Consider the following 26199-nt stretch of genomic DNA (forward strand, 5'->3'; position numbering starts at 1 on the left):
ACACTCTGAAATTGTTCACATTGTAATCAAGGCCCATCCTAAAATTTGGCTCCTCCAAATACATTCTCCAACAACCTAGGAACTGTGCCAAGAATGAACTCTAATTACACATTGTACCAGTTTTGAGTACTCACGATGACTCAAAGGCAAAATGTGTGTTATTTGAAATGATTAAACTGATAGTAAATAAAATGTGATTTTGCCCCAAAGAGACATCAGTGGGATTATGTGTCTTTCTTCTCATTTTTATTGCCCTTTCTAGGTGGCTGGGATCATATGGCATTTTTTTTTCTTTCTAGACTATTTTTTGAAATGGTGCATTTTTTTTCAGCTGCCCATAAGCCAGAATATACTGTTCCAACAACAACAACAACAACAAAAACATATCAGCCACACACTTCACTCTGGGGGTCACCGCCAATGAACAGAACAGCATAAAGCACAGAATCTGTTTTGATGTGATTTGTCAGCTTTTTCCTTGTGTCCAAAAATTTTAATTTTTTGCCACAGAGTAAAAATTAGACTTGTTTGATATTTCAATGTAGACCATCTCTTTCTTTTTAAGTCTCAGTTTCATAAACATTTTCTTTTTGGTGAAGCAAAAAAGTTGTTATTGAAACTTATTTAGAAAGATTTGAGGAGAGAGGAAGGGTTCATATTCAAGAGAGGACATGGGCTTCTTCAGAGTGGAAATAGGCAAAGAGACAGAGAGACAAGCAAGCAAGAGACATGTTCTCTGAAGAACATGGGCTTGAAGAATAATCCTCCTCATCATCAAATTAGAACCTGGAAAGGTTGTAATGGGGAGAACCCCACCTGAGTCTAAGATATTTGCTAGTTCTTCCCTGTGACCTGTTGTAAGATGACAGCAAGCAATCAACCCCAAACAAAGGTGTTCCCCCAACTTCCTCCTTCCCCAAATCTCTTTCTTTGATATGTAAAAGTACACCTAGATTTCTTATCCTTCCCCTTTCTGGTATTGGGAATTGGTTTCAATAAAGGGGTTCTGGCTTTGGACTGAGTCACAGAAAGCACAAGGCAAAGGCCACAGATGCCATGTTCACCATCCTTTCCTGACTGCTTGGTGTATTATTTCTTCACCCTTACCCTAGTTCTTCAAAGGGGTCAGAAACACAGCATGTGGAATGAGATCACAACTCGTGGATTTTTATTTTACTATCTCTATTTGACATCTAATTTGCACCTTCCTCGTGGAGACTTAAGCTGTTCAAAATGAATTTTTGCCTGCCCCCGCCTCCCCTTTTGCTCAAACCCACTTATTAGCTGATTTAGAGGAAAGAGCTTTGGGCCACACTCAGCAAGTGCTAAGGACCTGCTCCTCACTCTGTGCTCAGGAATCATTCCTGGCAGTGCTCAGGGGATCATATGGGGTGCTGGGAATCAAGGTAGGGTTGGCCTGTACTACCTCTCCAGCTTCTATTATCTTAATTTTTTACAAATGAGAAAAGTTGGTTCTGCCAGACAAATTATGTACCCCAAATCAGTTTACTTGTGAGACCAGGTTTTGGACCTATCAAGAATCTGAGTCCAACAGAGAATGATCAGGGGTTGAACAATTTAGTATGCCTGGAGCTCAGAGTTGGTCTTATGCCAGAAAACTTCAGGGGTAAGGTCTCCTTGTAAGTAGGCCAAGGCTTTTTTTTTTCTCCCCATTTCCCCCATATTTTGCTGGGCCTGTGCAAATAACAACAATTGCCACTCTCACACCATTATTATTGTATTTCTTTTAACTCTTATCCTTAAAAAAAAAAAGAGCTTACTAAACTTAAAAAAAGTAACTAGTAAAATGCCTGTCTCGCATACAGGCAGGGAGGGGATGGGGGGGGGGATTTGGTGGTGGGAATGTTGCACTGGTGAAGTGGGGTGTTCTGTTAATGACTGAAACCCAACTACAATGGTATTTGTAATCATGGTGCTTAAATAAAGAATTTATATTTTAGGGGCCAGTGAGGTGGCGCTAGAGGTAAGGTGTTTGCCTTGCAAGCGCTAGCCAAGGAAGGACCGCGGTTCGATCTCCCGGCGTCCCATATGGTCCCCCCAAGTCAGGGGCAATTTCTGAGCGCTTAGCCAGGAGTAATCCCTGAGCATCAAACGGGTGTGGCCGAAAAAAACAAACAAACAAAAAAATTGATATTTAAAAAAAAAGAACAAGAATCTGGGTCCAGTGACTTCACCTAATTACCCCAATCTCTTCACCTCACCCCTAATCTCCTAAAAGATTAGGGTGTCCTTTTTGCCCAAGAGATAGCCAAATTTCTTTTCAATCTTTACCCAAAGACTCAGGAATGGTGACTCAGGCACAGTTTTATAGACTCACATGCTATCTGCCATTTTATTGAGGTTCACTGTCCCTAGTTCCCATTCTGGTTGGGCTTTTGTGTCCAAGGTCTAAGTGGGATCCTTGAGCACATGGTCAGTTTCTCTTCACCTTGGGAAGTCTCCTGAGCCCAGCTTCATGCTTCCCTACAATAAGGTGTGTATGAAGGGTTGTGTGAGGGTGACTTTAATGGAATATTCTTTCTCTTTTTAGACCTTGGCCTTATACAATATTTCAACGGGGTTTTGACCTGGTTTTGGGAGAACAGCCTTCTGATAAAATATTCAGGTAAGTACATGTCTAGGACTTGCTTATTTACCTCCTCATGTCTCCCCATCACCCTATTTCTTTCCCTTTCAGATTTTCTTTACCTGGACTAAAGGATTAGATTTTTTTTTAAATATATCTCCTTGATATCAAAAGCCCATTGATCCTGGATCAGGCCTGATTCTGCCTGATTGCCCTTGGTTGCCCTCTTTGCCACTTCTGTGCACCCTAGTTATTTTCTTTTTCCCTGGAGCTTCCAGTGTTTTTCTGCATTTGTTAAACAGGCTCCGTTTACCTGCCTGGCACCACTGTCGTGAGCAATACATGAGCTCATGCAGGGCTAGCGCCTGGCATCAAGATGGGCAGCAAGCAAAGAATTAATGTCAGGCTCTGCCTCTCCATTTGGCATCTAATTTGCACCTTCCTCGTGGAGACTTATGTTGTTCAAAATGAATTTTTGCCTGCCCCCGCCTCCCCTTTTGCTCAAAGCTACTTCATTATGATTTTCTTCTATCTACCACCCTCCAGATCAAATTGAATGTTTTCATGCCTCCCAAATTTCTACCTATGGGCCCTGGGAATAACACACAACACACGTTGATAAGCAGAGGAAGAATTAGCTACCAACTATCGGATTTTCATCAAGTTTAAGCCACACAGAGATTTAGCTGGAATTTCAGACGGAAATCATACTAATCACTTAGGCTGTCAATCAGTCTTTTTGTTTGTTTGGGGCCATACCTAGAGATGCTCAGGGCTTACTCCTAGCTCTGCATACAGGAATTACTCCTGGCAGTGCTCCATACAGAATGACTGGGATCAAACCCAGGTTGGTTGCATGCAAGACAAGTGCCCTTCCCAATGTACCCTCGCCCCAGCTTTGTCACTCCAGTCTTCAGTGGGGCCCCTGTTAAGTGTCAGAGATGGTGCTTGACCTGACCATAGGGATTTGAGCCCATCTTGGTAGAGGAAGTCAGTGGCTTTATAAAAGAAGAATCTGGTAGCAGAATTAGAGAATGGCATTGTTGGAAGTGGGAGAGAGCAGGGGAGATGGTCCCACTTTTCCACATGGCCTTTTCAAACACAAGTTATAAATCCATCCTCCTGGCCTTGGCTTAACTTGGCTCCTGCTTTTGGTGTCTCATTCTGGAACCTGTCCCTTCTGTCCTTACTGCTGCCTCAGTCAAGTAGAGAGTTCATCCTTCTAACCAGAAGGGCAGATGTCTAGATCCACCTGTTCTCTCCACCTATCCTTAACTTATTCTCTCCCAAATGTCAGTCCCAGGGCCTGTTGGGTGTTGTTCAGGACACTCTGCAGTCTGCTTGATTAGGACTCAGGCTCTAAGTAATGTCAGCTGTATCCCTTGGACTCAGATCTGAGCCTTTCCACACTGCCATGATGATTTCTCATCTGGCTGCTGGTTGGTTTTGCCTTATTAAGGCCTTGGAAGGGGGCTAGAGATAAGGCAGATGGAGAGGCTGGCAGAGTTTGGTGAACGTGGATCACTTTCTTGGCTGCTAAAAGGTCAGATTCTGACACTTGGACCAGCTGCCAAGTTTCTGTACCCAGCAGCTCTGCTGGTTGGTTTTAAGTTTTTCAGCTACAGGCAGGATTTGGTTCCTTGTCTCTGCAGGACTCACAGGGGCTATGTTGTCAACCATGCTGCGAGCCAATGAGCTAATCAAACTGATTCATCTTGGTACCCAACATGCTGGCCTTGACTCTCTTCCATGGAAGCTTGAATAAAATCTGCTGATTTCTCATACTGAGAACTTTCATCAAAACTGCTTAGGAGTGGAGTAAACCAATGACCAGTGTCCATTCTGGAAAATCATGACCTGGTTGACTGTAATAGATTTCTCTTTAGTTCTTTCTTTTTTGTTTTGGGCCATCCCTGGCAGTGATTAGGCCTGACTCCTAGCTCTGAACTCAGGGATAATTCCTGATGGGGCTCAGGGATCCCAAAAATCAGGTCTGGATCAACCACTTGCAAGGCTTATTATGCCTTACCTACTATGCTATCTCTCTGGCTCCAATGACTGTAGTTTCTTTATTGCTTAGTTTTGAGTTTGAGCCACTGTTGGCAGTACTCAAAGGTTACTCCTGGCACTATACTCAGAAGTCATTCTTGGCAGTGCTTGGGAGACCATATGGGATGCCGGGGATTGAACCTGGGTTGGTCACATGCAAGGCAAATGCTCTACTCACTGTACTATTGCTCCAGCACTGGCTATAGTTTTTTTTGTTTGTTTGTTTGTTTTAGGGTTTTTTGGCCACACCCATTTGATGCTCAGGGGTTACTCCTGGCTAAGCGCTCAGAAATTGCCCCTGGCTTGAGGGGACCATATGGGACGCCGGGGATCAAACCGCGGTCCTTCCTTAGCTAGTGCTTGCAAGGCAAACACCTTACCTCTAGCGCCACCTCACCGGTCCCATGGCTATAGTTTCTTAATAGAGTTAATGACTGATTATTTCTCTGTCCTAAGAACTTCCAAGCCCCTTTCTTTGGACTGTGAAACAGAGTGGAAAATACCAACATGCCAGTTTTTCCATGGTTCAATGCCAGTGTACGACCTTCTCTTTTCCATTTTGTTAATTTGGGAGGAGGTCCCGTCCCGCTCATTGCCAGAGGTCTATACTTAGCAGTACTAGAAACAGGGGAAGCTGGAGAGGGAAAAATATGTAGAACCTTAGCACCAACCCAAACTCCAGGGCCTGCATGTGTCAGACTTATGTTTGTTCTATTGGAATCACATCCCCAGCTCAAGGTTCAGTAGAGCCAGGACTGGGCCTAAGCCGGGGGCTACTCTTTTGTAGGAGGTTGCCACTAGACCAGCCTCTTTGGTGATGAGGCCCAGCTGCTCTGCTGACTTTCCTTTGCTGGTTTGCTGCAGTCATTTCTGCTAAATCTGTGGGATGGAAGGACAGATGAGATTTCAGGACACAGCTTCTCACTGATGGCGCTTTTATATTTGTGGTGTGGAGTCACTTTTAGGATTTTGCAGTTGAAAGAGAACTTTAAAATTTATAGGAGCCTGAACTTGTATAAGCAAACTCTGATACACTGCCAGGAACAACCCTGGAGAATTGGCCCAGCCTTTCTCTGTCTCTCGAGATGTGACCTTGGGAACTAGCTGTGATACTTCCACCCTTGCTTGGCAAATTGGTGAAATGAGACCTCTGGAGCAGGCCCTGGAGAATTCACTATCCAGGCCAGGTCACCTGCATTTTTTTGTTGTTTGGGGGGCAAACCCAGTGTAACTCAGAGATTATTCCTGGGTCTGTGCTCAAAGATCACTTTTGGCGGTCTCAGGGGACCCTATGGGATGGTGAGGATTGAACCCAGGTCAGCAGAGTACAAAGCAAGCACCCTACCCACTGTGCTATTACTCTGACCCCTCACCTGACAATATATCCTTGTGATTTCATCTTTACTTTAGCCAGAGACAGATGGTCATTTTTCTCAATATCTTAGAGCAGCTCTGAGTTTAGAAAGTTCCTCACAGACCAGAGCACTAGTACAGCAGGGAAGGCAATTGCCTTGCACACAGCAGAACCAAGTTTGATGCCCAACACCCCATATGGTCCCCCAAGTTCTGTCAGGAGTGATCCCTAAGCACAGAGTCAGGACTAAGCCTTGAGCACTGCTGTGTACTCACACACATGTATGCGTGCCTGCACACATATGCAAATGTGTGTACACATACATGGATGTATGGAGGGGGACTGAGTTACTTTGATTTTTAGCAGAATCTTGCGGAGAAGAATAATGTCGCCACCCCCACTCTCTTGCATGGCCCTCTGGGTCCCCTACCCTCATTAGTATAGAGGTTGAACCCCTCAGAATAAGTCCCCTCACTTTTCTAGACTCCTCATCACTCTTAGACTAGAGCCATCTTGAGGCTGGGTCACATTACATAGATTTTTTTTGGGGGGGGGCGTCACACCTGGCAGCACTCAGGGGCTACTTCTTGCTCTAAGCTCAGAAATCACCCCCGGCAGGCTCAGGGGACCATATGGATGCCAGGATTCAAACCACTGTCCTCTGCACTCAAGGCAAATGCCTTACCACTGCGCTGTCTCTCCGGCCCGAGGCTGGGTCACATTAAGGAAAAGCAATCTGAAAGGGGATTCATGCTTGGGCTGCACTGAAGAAAAGCAACTGGAAGGGATTTTGCACTTGGGTCCTACTAAGGGAACAAGACCCCAGAAAGGGATTCAGGCTTTAGAGACCAAAGCAAGAAGTGAAGGCTGAGCTGGTTTGGACTCTGCCCTACCCCATACCCTCAGGTCCTTCCTGCAAACTGTTCTTTCCCTTCAGCTTTTAGGGTACTTCTGGGGTTGGGGTTTTGTGGGTGCTCCTTGGGAGATTGATTCTATGGAGGGGAATTTGGGGATGTGCAGACCTTTTTTGTTTTCCAGGTAAGCAAAAGGTCACCCCTACTTGCCTTGATACCACTGCAGTTTACCAAAGGTTCCCCAGGGGACATGATGCTTTCACATAGTGAGGGAGACCTGCACGCCTGTGCTTCCTCCCATAGAGGCTCACCCCAAAAGTCAGAGAAGTTGGGGATCAAGCAGATCAGGGGGAATCCCCACAGTCTTGGTTACACCCACTGACTGGCAGCTCCCCTCTCCTGAGCACTTGTGGAAATGGGATCTTGGTGTTTTTTTCAGGTGCTGTAGGGCCAGAGATTTTGGGGGGAATTCAGGTGGATCAGGCATGGCTGCTGGACCCCTGGGAGCTGGCCCTGTGGAAGGGGCTTCATTTCTTTAAAGAGACCTCATGCCTTCAGCCTGGCTTGATGGTGCTTGATGTAATTGGGGGTGCAGGGCCCCCGGGGGGGTAGTCCAGAAGCTCCCTTCACCTTAAACAGAGGAAGAGGGACCCTGGTGTGCTCTAGCCGTGTGACACTCCACCCACACCAGCTTTCTCCCTGAACTATTTTTGGCTACCATTACAGCTCCTGGATGCCTTTGAAATCAAATGAATAAACCAATAAGCAAAGGCGCTCAATTTCCCTCAATGCTCCCTGAAAATGCTGAGGGTTTCTTTTCTTTCTTTATTTTTTTTTTTTGTGTGTGGCCTTTGTTGGAAGAGTTGGCAAAAAAAGAAAAAAAAAAAAAAACACCTCAATCCAAGCACACACTTCCCCCTTGTGGGCGCCAGAGCAGGTAGGGGGTGCATCTAGTTCTTCATTTCTTCTCTGCTCTTCAGAATCCTCTTTAATTCTCTTCTCACCCCAGACCATCTGAAAAGGGGGTTTTCTCTCCATCTTTGCCCTTGGGAGTTTTCTGCATGGTGAAGTTGGGAAGCTCTGCTTCAGGATGTGGTGTAGAAGGGCCAGTATGCCTTTTCCACTTTGCAATTTGGTTGAAGCCACGGAGCACTCCCATTTCCATTGTGCAGGTCAAGGGAATTTGTTCTCTTTAGGTTTGGTCATATTCATGAAAGAGGGGTATCACATGGATCTGACTATAGCTGGGTCACTTGAGCTAAGGGAGCCCTCTTCCATGGATCTCAGGGATCTCAGCCATAGAATGATCAGAAAGCAACTCTCTACAGAGGGAGCACATGGTCAGTTGGGCATGTAGCTCTCTCTTCAACATCACCACTTAGTTTGGGAGTGTCAATGCAGGTTCACATATACACTGGGTGAAGGCATGTGGCTGCCACTCAGCAAGAGCTTCGTGATCCCCCCGGCGGAGTTGGCCATCAACCCCTCAGCCAAGTGCAAGACTGACATGACCGTAATGGAGGATGCTGTTGAGGTCCGGTGAGTGTCCCCAGTGACTTTGAGGGTGCCCACAGAGGGACAAACTTCCCCCAAAGCCCAAGCTGGTAGATCAGGCTCTGTGATGAGGTTAGTAGGCAGCCATCACCTCCCCTGATACCAGGCAGGATCTGTCTTTTATTTGCTCAGCATGGAGGCCCCCAACAGTCTTGCCAAAGACCCACAATTTATATTCACCTTCCAGGGCACTTCTCATACCCTGGGAAGGCTGATAGGTATTTTGTTTTGGGGTTATACCTGGTGCTGCCCAGGTATTATTCCTGGCTCTCTGCTCAGGAATCACTCCTGGTGATGCTTAGGGGACCCTATGAGATGTCAGGGATCGAACTTTGGTCCACCCCATACAAAGCAAGTGCTGTGTTCTGGTTCTAGCCCCTCAAACATTCATTCCTGAGCCCTAAACCAAGACTCCCTCTTTTTAACTTCTTCTTCTTTGGGGGGAGGGGGTATACCTGGCACTGTCAGATCTTTGTACTCAGGAATCACTCCTGGCAGAGCTCAGGGACTCTAAGGATGATGGAAATCAAACCCGGGTTTGCCATGTGCAAGGCAAGTGCCCTCCCTTTATGCTATGGCTCTGGTCTCTCTCTGAAGCCATTTCCCAACTTGGATGCTTCTTATTGCTTAGCTTAAGGCTCGATAGTGTCAGAGCTTTTGTCCTTGTGAGAGATAAGATGGGAAATGCATGCTTGAATGGCAGGTGCCCTGGGGTGTTCTCACCTGTCCCCGAACCCCCTCAATGCCCTCCCTGCCTGTCTCTTTCTGCAGAGAGGAGCTGATGACCTCGTCCTCCTTCGACAGCCTGGAGGTGCTCCTGGACTCCTTTGGGCCTGTGCGAGACTGCAGTAAGGAAAACGGCGGCTGTAGAAAGAACTTCCGCTGCATCTCAGACCGCAAGCTGGACTCTACAGGCTGTGTGGTATGTCTGTTCATCTGTCCATCCTTCTGTCTGTCTGTCCCATATTCTGAAAGCTTGACAGAGGGGCAGGAGGGTGGAGAGATGGCAACGCATATGACTTAGAGACTGTTGGGGCGACCCCCACCCACTCTAAATGAGCCCCATTTCTGGGATCCTAGTTTACCATGACACCCACTTAAAGCACCCTGGGAGCAATCACTGTCCCCCAAGCAAGATTCTGATTTTTAGTCTTGGACCAGAGGGTCATTGTATGTCCCCATAGGACCCATTTACTCATGTCCAGAACAGTTGGGAGAAAATTTATGCCTGCCCAACTGGATTTCAAGGACATGGACCCCACTAAAGGGGTTAACTGTGTTAGAAGAGAAAAGGTGACAGGCCATGATCTCTGTTATGGTCCTTTATGTTTTTGTCTCTGTTTTGTTCTCTGCCCTGTGGAATCCTATGAATTAAAGGGGAGCTCTGATCCCTGAGAACTGTTAGGCGAGGGGCAGCCAGGGAGACAAAACCTGATAGCCTTATCTTTAGGATTCTGCAGTGTGTTAAAGGCAGGATGGGGGTGGGGGGTTCACTGGGGCAAAAGGCATAAAGAGGAAATGCTTTAAGATGCAGCTATTTGTGGGCATGGGAGCCCCAATATCCCATCTTCTTCCCACCATGCCTATGTGTGAAAATCTGGAGTAGGGCCTGAGGATGTTCAGCCTTGTACCTCCCACTCTGGCTATGGGGGTGCTATCACCCCTGAGGGGTGGCATGGGACACAGGACACTGAGACATTGGAAGCAAGAGAGGAAATGAAGAAGTGGGGATAGAGGTCTTGACAGGCCCCCCAAAAAGGAAGGCAAAGCTAGACTGTCAGGAAGATACAGGAAGTATTGCTTTTGGAGGCAGCAGGAAGTAGGGTGAGGGGTACCCCAAATCTTGTCTTTTCACATGTTAGCAGCAATCGGCCTCCCAGCTGGGGCTCTCAGAATGACTTTCCCCTAATGTATCTCCCAGTAGAGGCCCCAAATTTCTAGTGTTTCCACCTGTGTTCACAGATCTGTGGCACCCTCCCCCCTCTTTTTCTGTCTCGCTCTCATTTGCATGGGCACCTGGGTGAACAGCCCCACCAAACTCCCACTACCCAGAGGACTCACCCAAACCCCCTAATCTTTCCTGCATCCAGTGCTCCAGTGGGCTCCTGATTTCTGGGAGTGAGCCAGCCCAGCCCCTTGTCCCTGGCATGGCGTGCTGTGGTGTATTTTTGTACATTAAAGGCTGGGATCTGTGAGACAGAACCTGCAGGAATAGAGCCCATGAATATGCATCAGCTCATCTGTCTGGAAGCCCCAGCAAAAGTGCAGCCAATGGAACCAGAGCTGGGGTAGCAGCCGGGGACTTGGAAGTCACTGGGCCACGTGGTTCTGGCGAGTAGAAGGGTCCGCATGTGTGGGAGCTCCTTCATGGACTCAGCCCATGATCCCCCTTCTAGACTAGAATCCTAGTCTACTGGGGGACTGGAACAGCGCCTCTAGGTGGAGCTGGGTCCAGGTCTACAGAGCGGCTGTGCTGTCCCCAAGAATCTGTGTGACAGCAGATGGTTCCTGTTCTCTGCTCCAGCCACACCCATACCCATTGCAGTATGAGGTGGCCTCCCCTGAGCCCTGGGACCCCCAGAAAAACAGATGCAGCAATGTAGGCAGAGGCTGAGATGTGGCACTTTGAAATGCACTTGCCCTTTGGAGATCTTGGGAAAGGGCTAGATTGGTGGAAAGAGACATAATTCAAGCCCCACAAGGGCCAGAGCCCATGAATGAGACCTGGCTCTGATCCCTATCCACAGAACATCTCCATACGGAGGCCCAATTTGACTGAAGGAGAGTTGGCCAAAACATCTCAACCACTCATGACCTTCAAACTCTGGGCGGGAGAAAGCAGGGCCAGACATTTTGGAAAAGGAAGGAAAAAGAAGAACAAACTTTTTTTTTTTGAGGGGGTGGTGGTTTGTTTTTGGCACACACCCAGCTACACTCAGGGGTTACTCCTGGCTCTGCGCTCAGCTCAGAAGTTACTCCTGGGCCAGAGAGATAGCATGGAGGTAGGTCATTTGCCTTGCATGCAGAAGGATGGTAGTTTGAATCCTGGCATCCTATATGGTCCCCTGAGCTTGCCAGCGATTTCTGAGTTTAGAGCCAGGAGTAACCCCTGAATGTTGCCGGGGATAAGCCAAAAAACAAAACAAAACAAAACAAAAGTTTCTCCTGGCAGGCTTGGGGACCATATGCGATGCCAGAAATCAAACCACGGTCAGCCACAGCCAAATGCAAGATAAACATCCTACCCTCTGTGCTCTGGCCCCAGGAGAAGACATTTATTTTATTTTATTTTGTTTTTGTTTTTGAGTCATACCAGTGACACTGTGTGGCTACTCCTGGCTCTGTGCTCAGAAGTCACTCTTGGAAGGCTGGGGGAACAATATGGGATGTCTGAATTTGAACCAGAGTCTGTTCTGTGTTGACCATGTGTAAGGCAAAAGCTCTACCGCTGTGCTATCTATCGCTCCTGTCCAAGAAAAGGCATCTTATTTATTTTTAAAAAACTTTGATTGATTTCTGAGCCACACCCAGTCATGCTCAGGGGCTACTCCTGGCTCTGTGCTCCATCTGGAGGACCAGATGGAATTCTGGGAATTCAACCGGGTACCTCCCAGGTTGGCTGCTTGTAAGGCAAATGTCCCATCACTGTGCTATCTCTCCAGCCTCAGAAAAGGCAATTTTTGATTTGTTTTTGTTTTTGTTTTTGGCTTTTGGGTCACACCCGGTGACGCTCAGGGGTTACTCCGGGCTATATACTTAGAAATCGCTCCTGGCTTGGGGAACCATATGGGATACTGGGAGATTGAACTCTGGTCCATCCTAGGCTAGCGCATGCAAGGCAGATGCCTTACTCCTTGTACCACTGCTCTGACCCCCAGAAAAGTCATTTTAATGTCAGGAGCACATTAGGGCCTAGAATGGTGATCATAAACCCAGAAGTCAACATTCTGTGGAGGATTATCAATTTGTGTAGTTTAGGGGTCTCTGAAGCAGAAGCTCATGGAGTCGATCTTTGTGATGAGGGGTGGGCCACAGGATTCATGAGAAGTTTGATGAAGTAGGGCTGGCCTGCAGCTGAGCTGATGGAGGAAAGTCTGAGCTTTGATCCTTTTCTTTCCTCTCTCTTTCCTTTCTTTTCTTCCCTCCCTTCTTTATTTCTTCTTTCCTCCTTCCTTTTTCTTTCTTTCTTCCTTCCTGCCTTTCTTTTTCTTTATTCTTCCTTTTCTTTCCCCCTCTTCCTTCTTCCTTCCTTTTTTTCTTTCCCTTTTCTTTTTATTTGGGGTGATCTTTCAGAATTGGTTTATTCTGAACCTCAGCCCAAAGTGGTTCATGATGCAGAGTGATTTACCACTCTGTGATGAAAATCTAGTCTTCAGGTTTATCTTCAGGGAATTCAAAACTCTTTGTGCTGGTAGGGCCTTATGCATGTATGTGATGGATATGTACATGCAAATGCATGTGTGAGACAGATATCTGACAGACATGAAAAGAATTTAAATCCATGACTCATCTCAATATATACTCCAGCCATTGCTTCTCTTCATCCCAGAACCACCTAGTCTCCAGGGACCACTCCAGGACATTCCTCCCATGGGTCCTATGGCCTCTTCTTGCCCAGACTCACGTGAACTCAGACTCTCCCTCAAGGGAAACAGCCTGAGCAGGGCATATGTGTGCTTTGGACTTCACAACAGATTGAAGCTTGGCTCTGAATCTGCCATGTCTCATCCCGGGAACCTGGAGTCTGTCTCACTGCGGGAACCTGGAGCCCTTCTTTCTCTGTCCTGGTGCTTTTTCTGCAGCAAGAATGGACAAATCCTCCTGGAATTTTGAGACAGAAGATAATAGCCACAGACTGGCTCACCTAGAGAATAAATTCAACCCTGACAGTTATTATTTTCAGCTTTGCTGATCTACCAAGACTCCAACTTAATCAGGGTAGACCTCTGGCCTTCCTTCCAACCATCTAAAAGAATGTGCAGTTAAGGGGTCAGAGCAATAGCACAGTGGGGAGGGCATTTGCCTTGCACTCAGCCAATCAAAGCTCTATCCCCACCATCCATTAGGGTCCCTTAGTAGTAATTTCTGAGCACAGAACTGGGAAGAAATCCCTGAGCATCACAGGGTGTGACCCAAAACCCCAAAACTTCCAGGTCGAACATTCTGGTATTGGACAACAAGGACAATTGTGAATGTCAGAGATGTTGTGACTGTACCAGCCAGGAGCATTCAGAATCCAGGTCTGACTTTTGTCAAAGGTTACGCTTGAGAGAAATTAGGAGAACAAGTAGGTAGCTTGTTGGGAGATGGAGGGAACTTGGCTGGTATCTCCGAGAGGGTGCAGGCACTGTGTGTGTGCAAGGAAGGGCTAGGCAGATCTCTGAGTCTGCCTCCACTCAGTGGCATGTCCCTGCTTGAGAGAAGCGAGAGAAGATGAGAAGAAAGATTCTTGGCACCAGTGCTCTGTCCAAATTGTCCCATCAAACTCCTGGATTCAATGCCCAGTGCCAAGGTGGCACAGCCACCTACGGCTGAAGCCTTCTGGTGCCACATCTGGCAGAACAGCTGGGTGGCCATGGCCGGGCAGGGCTCCTCAAACACAAGGTGCCATTCTCAGCTGCCTCACTTGGCTGGGCTGCCAGCCTGGGGGAACATCAGGGCTGATGCAGCATAGCACTGCCCTGTGAAATGCCTTGAAATGATGTTACCTTCTAGAACACTTCAGCTGGCTGCACGGAAGGGACGGGGCAGGCTGGCAGGCGCTCAGGGGACCCATTTGTTTGGTAAATGACAGAATTAGTGTCAGTTAAACAGTTTGTGTCCTGCTGTGTGCTACCATCAGGAAGGGGAGGGGTAGGAAGGAAAAGTGATGGGTAGGTTTTTTTTAAAGCACACCTGTTTCTTGCTAAAGAAAGGGAGAGTGAGAAGGGGAAAGAAGGAAAGAGGGTGAGAGAAGGAAAGGGAGAAGTGGAGAGAAAAAAAGAGAGATGCAGCTGGAGGGAGAGAAGGAGGGAGAAAAAGGGGAAGGGAGAGAGAACAAAAAGGAACCAGCATGCTGGGAAGTAGATTGTTGTTCAATGGGGCTCCATCGGGTTTGGGAAGTCAGGTTTGGCCTTGGAGGGGAGAGTAGGTGGGTTTAGGGCATGGAGAAAAGAATATGGTAGGTTAAGAGCTAAACCATATTCCCAACTTGGCGTCTTTCTTGCTGCTGGAATTTTAGGTCCATTGGATGCACCAACTGTTTCATAGGAATATCCAGAGATAATGGGTATGGCCTAAGCCTAGGGCAACCCCAGTAAGTACAGGGGGTTGTCACATGTGATATGCTAATCTGTAGGTCACTGGATCCCCTGGTCCCTAAAAGGGATATCAGAACCCCCACAAAGAGTTAAAGAAATCCTCTCAGTCTGTTCTCTTCAACACCAGCATTTGGCACAGGACCAACAAAACAGATACATTAAAAATGAAGATCCTAGGCCGGAACAGTGGAGAGGGCATTTGCCTTGCATATGACCGACCTGGGTTCAATATCCAGCATCCCATATGGTCTGCTGAGCCTGTCAGGAGTGGTTCCTGAGTGCAGAGCCAGGAGTAACCACTGAGCAGGCTGAGTGTGACCCAAAAACCAAAATATAAACAAATGACGGACTGGCGTCCCATATGGTCCCCCAAGCCAGGGGCGACTTCTGAGCACATAGCCAGGAGTAACCACTGAGCATCACTGGGTGTGGCCCCAAAATCAAACCAAAACAAACAAACAAAAAAGAGGTCCTGAGTTGAAGGTCTGGTGCCCAGTTCCAGGGCCACATAGTACATGTATCTTCTTGGAACCCAAACTTTGCCTCTCTACCACCTGATGTCTTGCAGCAAAGTTCCCTCCCTTCTAGAATGTTCTCAGGAACTGCCTTTAATGCTCCAGTGTGTGATCCACACACTGCCAAAGGTTTCCAGCTTTTTGCCCTGGGCTGGCAGGACCATTGTCTCTGGGCCTGGTTTCAGTGACCACTGGAGGGGACTTTTCATAGGTACTGGCGGGGGCATGCCCAAGCACTGACTCGCTCCCCTGTATCTGTTTTCTGCCCATGGCAGTGCCCCTCGGGACTTAGCCCCATGAAGGACAGCTCAGGCTGCTATGACCGCCACATTGGGGTGGACTGCTCCGACGGCTTCAATGGCGGCTGCGAGCAGCTGTGTCTCCAGCAGATGGCGCCCTTCCAGGATGATCCTGCCCTGTACAACATTCTCATGTTCTGTGGGTGAGTGGGGCTTTCCTTGCAGTTGAGCAATTTTCGTATTCAGTTTCTTGCAAAGCCCCATTCTGTCAGTGGCTGCCAGCTCTTCATTTTAATGCCTCTATTGTGTGGTTTTATCATGCTTGACCTACATCCACAAATAGGGGTGCATCTCGCCAGAGTCCCTGAGAGGGATTGACCTAGCAAGCACATCTGCTGAGTTGTGTGTGTTAACACCCATTTGGTACAGAGTACCTGGGTGAGCTCTAGGTAAGGGAGAGAAGGGTAGGAGAGTTGGGTCTTTGAGTTTAGCTCTTGGGGAACCACACACCTTTAAGAAGGCAGAGAGCATGTCTAGCTCCCTCATAGTATTTACCTGCCAATGCAAAGTAGCAGGTAGTTTAGGATCATGTAATTTGTAAAGGTTTTCTGTGGAGGCTTCAGAAATCAAACAACCACTGGGACAGAATCAAATAGGGCTAGTCTCCATCTTTGCCCCTCGAAGAACGTCTTCCCAACCGATTGGGTTGTACCAACCAACTCGTAGCTGATGGATACATTAAATCCTTTACCATGTCACTGTTCTTTTGTTTTATATTTTTTTGAAAGAAATTTTTAGGTGTGGAGCAGTAAAGAACCATTTGTGTCTGTTGTTTTTTTCTTAAATAATTTCTTTAATTGAATCATTGTGAAATACTGTTACAAAGATGTTCATGTTTGAATTTCACTTATACAATACCCAATACCCTTCCCCCTTTTATATTTCCTACCCCCCAATGTCCCCAGTTACCCTCCCCCCTGTCTGCCTCTATGGCAGACATCTCTCTCTCCTACCCCGTCCCTCTCTTTCCTTTGAGACACTGTGGTTTGCAATATTGTTACTGACGAGGTATCATGCCTATCTCTTTCCCTCCTTTCAACTTCCAGTTCTTATCCAGAGTTATCATTCCCAACTCCATTGTCACAGTGCTCCCTTCACTACCCTAACCACACTTCACTGCTCTTTGAAGAAAAGCTTCCTACCATAGACTGGTCTTCCTGGCCCTCATCTCCACTGAACACTTATCCTATCCTAAGTTTTCCCCCACTGTGCTAGGTGCATTGAGGATTACAAGCTGGGCGTGGATGGACGCTCCTGTCAACTCATCACAGAGACCTGTCCAGAAGGAGGGGACTGTGGGGAGAGCAGGGAGCTACCCATGAACCAGACACTCTTTGGAGAGATGTTCTTTGGATACAACAATCACTCCAAGGAAGTAGCTGCTGGACAGGTGCTCAAAGGAACGTTCAGGTGAGGCTCAGACACACACACACACACACACAAATACACACACACACACATATGTTCACTCTGAGTTGTTGTTAGAAGTGCTTCCTGAGGAACTTTCTTGAATGTTTAGTCTCAGATGAGCCCTAAAGTATCTCCAAACCCACATACTTCCTTATGGAGCCCAAGATAACATAGGAAAGGGCTTATCCAGGGAAGGACCAAATATTGTAAGATTATTTTGTGCAAATCACCCCCAAATGACCTCCAAGTGGAAGTCTCATGGAGGGAGTTTTTCTAGACCAGAAGCTCGAAGACATGGGCCAAGGATTAGGGATCCTTTTGGGGGATATTTGAGGCCCTGCTTTTTCCAGCTATGAGGGTGTAGCCATTTATTTCTGGCCAAACTGGCCATCATTCTGTGGTGAATGCAGAGGCCAGAAGTGAGCTCTCTGATTAGTCAGACAATGGGAGATGGAGAGATAGACAATGACAGAGCACTTGCCTTGCACACAGCAGTCCTAGATTCAACCACCATATGGCCTCCCAAGCCTACCAAGAGTGATCTCAGAGCACAGAGTCAGGAATCAGCCCTGAGCATTGCCGGATGTGGCCCCAAGCCTAAATAAATAAATAAATAAATAAATAAATAAATAAATAAATAAATAAATAAATAAATAAATAAATAAAATCAGAACACCAAAGATAATGTCATTTCTAGAACCTGTTAAAATGGAATGGGTTTGCTATTTTTAAATGAAGTTATCAACATACAGAGACTTTCAGTATTAACTAGTAGTTTTTTAAATATTATATCACTTAAATTTTGTTTCATTTTGTTGTTATTGTTTGTTTGTTTATTTGGCTATACTTAACAGTGCTTAGGGATTACTCTTGGCTCTGTATTTAGGGCTTATTCCTAGCAGCTTGGAGAACCATATGGGATGCCGGGGATCAAACCCAGATTGGTGTGTGCAATGCAAACACTTACCCCACCAAGTTATCACTCCAGCCCCCATTTAAAAAGTAGTATTGGATGCTTGGCTTGGAGTGTAGGGGATCACCAGGGGTGTGGCCTGAAAACCCAACCAAAATAAAAAAGTAAAGATTCTTCTTTTTTTTTTTTTTTGGTTTTTTTTTTTTTGGGCCACACCCTGTGACGCTCAGGGGTTACTCCTGGCTATGCGCTCAGAAGTTGCTCCTGGCTTCTTGGGGGCCCATATGGGACGCCGGGGGATCGAACCGCGGTCCGTCCTAGGCTAGCGCAGGCAAGGCAGGCACCTTACCTCCAGCGCCACCGCCCGGCCCCAGTAAAGATTCTTCTATTTTCCAGACAAAACAACTTTGCTCGTGGATTAGACCAACAACTACCTGATGGTCTTGTGGTGGCCACAGTCCCCCTAGAGAATCAGTGTCTAGAGGAAATCTCTGAGCCCACCCCAGATCCTGACTTCCTGACAGGTGAGTGAGCCCCACTTACATGCAGCAGCCCCAATTATCCCCTATTCCAGCCAGAATTTATATTTCAAGACTCATGACTTCCACCTGGTTGGACCTTCACTGCTGGGTCCAAACTCTAAGCCCAGGGTAGTTCTATGTCAGTGACATCATGAATATTATTGTCTCATCCCTTGCACAGGTACCACTGGGATCTTTTCCTATCTGCTACAGGGACATATTCTCCTCCTCCTTCTTCTCTTCCTTCTCTGTCTCCTCCTCTTCCTCCTTCTCCTCATCTCATCTTTTTCTCTTCCCGCCCCCAGGGATTTTATGCTTTTCTATCTTTTTCTTTTCCCTCTTTCTCTAAAGAATGGATGATGGTAAAGGCAAGACACATCCTGCTATTGATGATGCTCCAAACAGAATTTAAAGATCTTTTTTTCCTTCCTTCCTTCCTTCCTTCCTTCCTTCCTTCCTTCCTTCCTTCCTTCCTTCCTTCCTTCCTTTCTTCCTTCCTTCCTCTCTCCCTCCCTCCCTCCTTCCTTCCTACTTTCCTTCTTCCCTCCCTCCCTCCTTCCTTTCTTCCCTCCTTCCTTCCTTTCTTCCTTTCTGCTTTCCTTATTTCCCTCCCTCCCTCCTTCCTTTCTTCCTTTTCTTCCTTCCCTTTCTTCCTTCCTTTTTTCCTTCCTTTTCCCCTCTCCCTCTCTTCCTCTTCCTTCTTCCTTCCCTCCCTCTTCTCTCCCTTCCTTCTCTTCCTTACTTCTTTTGTTTTTTTGGGGCCACACCTGGCATTGCTCAGGGGTTACTCCTGGCTGTCTGCTCAGAAATAGCTCCTGGCAGGCACAAGTGACCATATGGGACACCAGGATTCGAACCAACCACCTTTGGTCCTGGATCGGCTGCTTGCAAGGCAAACGCCGCTGTGCTATCTCTCTGGGCCCTCTTCCTTACTTCTTTCCTTCTTCCCTTCTTTCACTAACCCACCCTTATTGGTCTACTTAGTCATTTCTTCTTCAGACATAGGTAGGAGGAAAAGCCTTTCTGGACAAATCAAAGCCAATTTTGTTCATAGCAGTCAGGGGCATTTCATCCAAAAGTATGTCCCCCACATCACAACAAAATAACAAAATAAAATGCTCAAGCTTGATAACAAGTACACTGAAGAGGGCTCCTGAACAAGCTAGAGAAAGGATCTGTTCTACTTTCCCTTTCTTCAAACCCAAGGCCACATTCTCTGTGAGTGGGCACAGTATCACACATTTCTCCACATCCACAGTACTGTGTAGCTCCTTGGCTGGGCAGTGGCATGAAAGTCCTGAGGGAGCCGTGGCTCAGCCACTTTTCAGTGGGGGCTCTGGTGTTAGACTCATCCACTGAGAATGTGGGAACTGTCAGCCTTCTCTGCTCCCCCAACAACCATGTTCACTTTATATATAGTTTTTCCTCTGCTGTTTTAAGCTAGAAGTGGGTAACTGAAGCACCAAAGAAATAATACCAGGTTTATATGCTGAGGGGCTAGGGGAAAGAGGAGGACAGCAAAGGTCTGGAAACTGTGTGTGTGGGTGTGTTTTATCTTTCCTGATGCAGTTTGATATTCACAGCTTCTTTTTGTCCATGACCCATGACAGTTTAGTTATAGACAATCAGTAGGTACAGAGGAGGTTTGATAAATCCCACTATCTCCGCTTCTCTAAGGTGAAAACCGAAACAAACACGTTACCTCAGCCAAAGTCACATAGCTGGTGGGACTTGCAGAATTGAAAAGGAAGCAGCTAAGCCTCTGCCTTGACTGATGAGATCAGAGAGAACTCAAAGGTCCCTTGCCAGGTGGCCAGAGTGAGCTATTTCAGACTGTAGTGACCAGCTCATCCTAGGCTCTCTGGGGCGCTTTTAGAACTCCGGGCCCCAGATTAACTAACTGCCTACTTCTTTTCCTGCTACTCATTTAAAAGGAATGTCTAATAAATATGTTACATATAACATATTACAAAATCCTCATATATTGACCTTGCTATTTATTTATTCATATTCTTTTTTTTCAATATCAATATGCTAATGAACAGTCAGATCTAGGGAACGCATGCAAGGCAGACCAGTTGTCCAAAGCGTGCCAGCATTATGCTCAGGTACATTCATTCTCCAAATCTCACAGGTTTTATGTTCCAAGGAGTTCTCTTTAGTTTTAACTTGTACAATGAGAATTTCATTGTTCTGCTTTTAAAAGGCACGTGGGGGCTAGACACTTGTGAATGAGAATGATCATAATCCCAACACTTAATGCCCTAGAAGGCAAATAACTGAAAGAAATAAAGTAATAGAAAGATTTTCTTTCCTTAGTTTCAGGGAACTGATCTTCGAATGCCTGTTCTAAAAATGTGAGCAATTGATTCACACTAAGCACCTCTCTTGACCTTTTCCCTTTTGGCCTCACCAATCATTCTCCTCATATGATTCACACAGAAATAGAAATCTGACGATTACTCAGTGACACGGATGCCAGTTGACAAGCAGCTAATTAATCCCACCCACTCTTCATCCAGTTGGAGGATTAGTTGGTTTTGCCTACAGCAAGCTTGGGTTGAAATGGCAGGAGTTATCACTATGTATATATTAGTACCAATGCTATTTACAACCTTCTATCTGTCACCTCTCAGCTTATCTTTACTATGTATTGCCATTATGTCTGATTTTCCATAACAAATACAAACAGCCAACACAGCATCAGGATGAAGCTAAATCAGTTTTCTAAACTTAGCCTGGGTAATTTTTTTTTATTTCCTTGACCTAATTACTTTATTTCTTTTCTATAAAGGCATTTTATATTTATAATGTGTGCTAGAATTCAAAGAGGGGACTGACTCACTTTTTTCCAAGGTGTTTAAGAGAAACAGTCCATTTGTGAATCTGGCAGAGAATGTAGTTTTGGAGTGAAGCCTTGGGCAAATGACCTGGCTTCTCAGGGACTCAGTTCTCCAATTGGTAGAAGGGGGACTCAGCACCCTTTCTGGTACCCAGATGATACTGTAGACAGACCCTAGTTCTATCCCTACCCCTTCATAACTTGGCCATGTAGACCCCATTCCTCCTGATAAAGAAGAAATAATTGTTATCTGCCTCCAAGTAATTAAAACTTAAATACGAACACAAATCAGTTTAATGGGCCAGAAAAATCAATGCTATCAGGTTGTGAGCTGATTCCATTTACTGCAGCTATTAAGTAGGGTAAAAACTCCAGCATGTTACAGTAAGCCTCAAGTTGCATAGACATTTCTTAAGCTGTTATTAGGGGAGAATGGTTTAGAAGCCAGGCCTGTCGTAGACACATCTAGAATTTATATTCTGGCCTCTGTCCCAACCCCTTGTCTGGGCTGCTTGCTCCTCATTGTATACAATGCAGCTCAGGGAAGCCAGGTTCCTGGGACTTGGTACTAAACACGTGGCTGTGTTTGGCACAAATGAGTCTTATTATGACCATGCTGGAAACTCTCATGCCACATCAGTTCGGGTGAGAGCATGGGAGGGTAACTTAATGCCTCCCCTCTGTGCCCAGGGATGGTAAACTTCAGTGAGGTATCTGGGTACCCCGTTATGCAGCACTGGAAGGTTCGGTCCGTGATGTACCACATCAAGCTCAACCAGGTGGCCGTGTCTCAGGGTGAGTACTGCAAGCCTGTGCACCCCATCACCTGCACTGGGGATCCTATTAGGGCCTGGGCAATTGTGTCTGGTCCCTAACCACGCCTGGCACTAACTATTTATTAACTGGCTAATTTCTTTGCACCTCACATGAAAGGTCTGAGTGAGGGCTGAGCTGGGTCCTTTGGGACATGGAGAAGGAAAAACAGGTATTCTTTGGGACTCATGGGTCTAGAAGTCAGTGAAAGGACAAAGTAGGAACCACCAAAGAGAAACCCCTTGTTGGCAATTTGTCCTGGACTTGTCACCTGGGTGGTAAGAATAGACCAAACCAGCTGTCTGTTCAAGGACAGAACCAGCTTTTGGAGATGTGAGCAGCCTAATTTTTGAGGGTTGAATGACGAGGATAAAGACAAGAGAGCAAGACATAGAAAGGAGGCAGAGGAAAAATGCAAAACTAAGATTCCCAAGCAATTTTTAGTGGTGCAAAAACACATCAGAAAAAAATGATTGGTTCTCAACTTCAGGAACACACAGCTGTGAGCACCTCCCCACACACACAGTTTCCTGCTATGCCCTATAACGGGTTAATACTAAGTGGCTCTAAAGCCACAGGCTATGCACAGTCACTGGTGGCCCGACTTTATGAATCTAGGACTGGGGTTTGCAAGCCTGGCCCAGGCTCCCTTACCTTCCCTGATGACACAAAAAGTTCTAGAAAGTTGCCTGAATTCAGAGTCACTGACTTGGGGTTGCAAAGGCCAAAGTCTGGGCTTGGGGACACAGGTTTTATTCAGGAGGTTTCTCAGAGCACAGAGATAAGCGATGACTCTGAACATTGCAGGGACTATCTCCATCCAGCCAAAACAAACAAGGAACAGGGTGAGGGAGAGGGGGGAAGAGGGACTACAAAAACTAAGGCTCTGATTTTGGAGACTTGGCCACCAGTTCTTTCCAACACCTCACATTTTCTTTCCTGGAGAAAAGCAGTTTCCAGATGACTTAGCTCTGAAGAGTGCAGGTTCCAGAAGCTTCTTTCTCTCCCTCAGCCATCTACATCCTTTGCTTTGTGCTCTGGAAGAAAAGAAGCTATCTGTTAGGAGTTCTAACTACCATTCCACACATTGTTTTTGGACAAGTCTCTCCCTTGGGGGTGACATTCTGCAATTCTCTAGGATCACCCCTTAAGGCTACAACACACTTCATATATTGCCCAGACCTGTACATCTACAGAAGTTTCTAGCTTGGTGCTCCCTCGGACAAACCCCTGCGGGTAATCATTTCTCTTTTGGGTTGAGCTCACTAAATTGATCTCATGCCATGACTTGGGTTTGGAAATGAAATCATCAAAATACCACAGTAAAGGCCAGAATGACAGCACAGTGGGTAGGGCTTTTGCCTTGCCACTGCCAACCTAGGTTCAATCCCCGGCAGCCTATATGGTCCCCAAAACTGCCAGGAGTAATTTCTGAGAGCAGAGCCAGTAGTAATTACTGAGTGTCACCAGGTGTGGCCCCCCCAAAGAAACAGACCAACAAATAAGCAAACCCATAGGGACTGCAACAGAAGAAAGTGGAATTTAGGTTATGTTTGGCTTTAACTTGAACAGAACAAATGGGCTAAAGGAAAACGGTGTTAGCAGCTGAGATTAGCAACTGAATTTCAACTGGACTCACTGAGATAGGCCTCTTGGGGATAGGGAGATTGTTTAGCTAGCTCTTCAGTATCATCTCGGGGTGCTAAGCTCTGGCACATTTGAGGCAGATGAGGTCCTCTGATTCCTCTGTCTTCGCACTGAATGCTGCTTCTCCAAAAGCGCTCACCAATGCCCTCCACTCCCTGGATGGGGCTACCTCGCGGGCGGACTTCGTTGCCCTCCTGGACCAGTTTGGCAACCACTACATCCAGGAAGCCATCTACGGCTTCGAGGAGTCCTGCTCCATCTGGTACCCCAACAAGCAGGTCCAGCGGCGTCTGTGGCTGGAGTACGAGGATATCAGCAAAGGTGAGTGGTGCCGGGATGGGCACTCTGTCCCGATGCCAGCTTAGCTCCTGGCACCGGAAGTGAGGGGATGAATCAGCTGGTGGTCCCCGTGCTCAGGGCTCACCTATAGCATCGCCAAGGAGCTGCAGCTAAAACCAAATCTCCAGATTTGGGGGGGGGGGGTGTTGGAAGGGTAGGGACTGTGGTGATGACCAGAAAGAGGTTGATTTGGGGTTTTCTGTCTTTTATACCCAACTGGAGTTTGCAAATCAATGCTTTGCTGATTTTATTTTTCTTTAAACTGCCTACTCTGTGTTCTTTTCCCAAAGCAAGAGGGGAAATAGGTGATGCCTATGAAATAGGGGGGCAAATGGGAATGCCACCTTCTCCACACTTCTTTTTGGTTTGTTTTTGGGCCACACCCAGCAGCGCTCAGGAGTTACTCCTGCCTCTTGCACTCAGAAATTACTTCTGGCAGGCTCAGGGGACTCTGTGGAATGCTGGGGAATGAACCTGGGTTAGCCACATGCAAGGTAAATGCCTTTCCCACTGTGCTATCACTCCAGTTCCCTTTTCCCTACTTCTTAATGCCAAAAACTCCAGCTCACTTGGATGGCACCTTTTTATTCTAACAAAACAGTCAACCCCAGCCTCTGCTATATATTAGCTCTTCCTGGTGCTTTCTGCCTCTGATAGAAGTTCTGTGGCCCAAATGTTTAATGTTTAATGTGCAAAGCTTAGTCCACATGTGGTCTTGGTGGCAAATGTAACTAGCATCCAGTTAGGGAAGCAAAAAACTTTGGGGGTGTTTTTCAGACTTTCTGCAATCCCCTTTCGGTACAAGAAGAAACATGGTCATTTGTATTCCCGCCAACAAACCCTGTTTCTTGAATGTATAGAAATTCAGAGAATTTCTATTTCGGGCCAAAACTCCTGGAGTTTGCTTGAGGACTTTCTTGTATGAACTGCAAAAGGGCAAGAGATGAAATTAGACCCCAGGAAAGCTCCCAAAATTGGTCATGCTCAGCCTTTCTGAGCCAGAGTTGGTGGGTGGGGGACAGAGACCTCTGCTGTCATTGCTTTTCCAGGAATACAAAGGGCACCCTCTGGGTTCTGCCATTGCTGTTGTGTCTTGCTCCAGACCCACATTCCTCCAAGTGGATGAGAATATTTCTCAGGATTGAGGCCTGGCAAGAGCCACATGGGACTCTAGTCATCTCAGTATGTGTGGGTACAAGGGACCATCCCTGTTTATTTAAAGAGGGTTGGTTTCTAGGGGATGCTGCTGAGTGATTTTTTTTTGGGGGGGAAAGGGGATGGTAGACCTGATAAATCTGGGACCATCTGCTTAGAGCTGCGGGTTTTATATTTTCCTTCAGAAAAAACTTGTCTTGATTGGCTATAGGCACTTTCTACACTTGCTCTGACCCCTTTTTGTTTGTTTGGTTTGGGTTTGGGTTTTTGAGCCACATCTGGTGATGCTCAGGGCTTACTTCTGGCTCTAGAAATTACTCCTGGAGGTGCTTGGGGGACCCTCTGGGATACTGGGGGTCAAACCCAGGTTAGTAGTGTGCAAAACAAATGCCATCCCTGGTGCTATCACTCTGGCTTCTACTCTGACTCCTGTTTACTCCACAATGCCAGCCTCAGAGATGACTTTGGAGCTCACTCAGGCTCTGTCTTTATGTAATTCTAGAGGGATATGAAAAGAGGGTTGCATAGGCAAAAAGAGAAGACTAGTGCCCGTTGGCTGCGTTCTCTTGGCCTGTATCAGGACAGAATCAAAATGCAGACCCCACTGTACTGGCTCATATGGAAGGATTAGCCAGATCTTCTCAAGGCTGGTCTCCTGGAAGCAGCCCCTTCTCCTCTGTATGCCTTAGTGCTAGAAAGTTTCAGGCTGAGCCCTGAGAGACATGCTCTGCCTGTGGGCCCTGAGCTGCCCTCTCGATCACTGTCCAATGGCACTGGAGGCTGTTCTGTCTGAGCCACATTTGCTTGATTTGGCTGACTAGACAGTTTGTTGCCTCTCATAGGTCTTTGTGGCTCAGAGTAGCTCTCTGACCCCCTCAAGGGTCTAGGCCCTCTCCCCATCCCACTCTCTCTTCATATTACAGTTTCCGCAGAAGCTCTGTTCTCAGCATCAACCCCCAAAACAAGGGTTCACAGATCTCACCTGCCACCACCTAATTATCTTGGTGGTTGACCATGGTCCTAGTCAGCAGCTCAGCCTAGCTGAGAT

General features: G+C 46.8%; 1 protein-coding gene across 1 annotated transcript in view; it reads left to right on the forward strand.

Moving 5' to 3' along the window:
- The window catches only part of ASTN1 (astrotactin 1), a 185348-nt gene that overhangs the window by 134697 nt on the left and 24452 nt on the right, over window positions 1-26199 (forward strand). The window contains exons 9-16 of the mRNA XM_049776415.1: window positions 2552-2626; window positions 8246-8383; window positions 9170-9320; window positions 15488-15654; window positions 16727-16921; window positions 18231-18358; window positions 21888-21992; window positions 23790-23978. Of these exons, the coding sequence (XP_049632372.1) occupies window positions 2552-2626; window positions 8246-8383; window positions 9170-9320; window positions 15488-15654; window positions 16727-16921; window positions 18231-18358; window positions 21888-21992; window positions 23790-23978 (1148 nt within the window). The remainder of the gene's footprint in view (window positions 1-2551; window positions 2627-8245; window positions 8384-9169; window positions 9321-15487; window positions 15655-16726; window positions 16922-18230; window positions 18359-21887; window positions 21993-23789; window positions 23979-26199) is intronic.

This window comes from Suncus etruscus, chromosome 7 (genome assembly GCF_024139225.1).
Source record: "Suncus etruscus isolate mSunEtr1 chromosome 7, mSunEtr1.pri.cur, whole genome shotgun sequence".
Lineage (NCBI taxonomy): Eukaryota > Metazoa > Chordata > Mammalia > Eulipotyphla > Soricidae > Suncus > Suncus etruscus.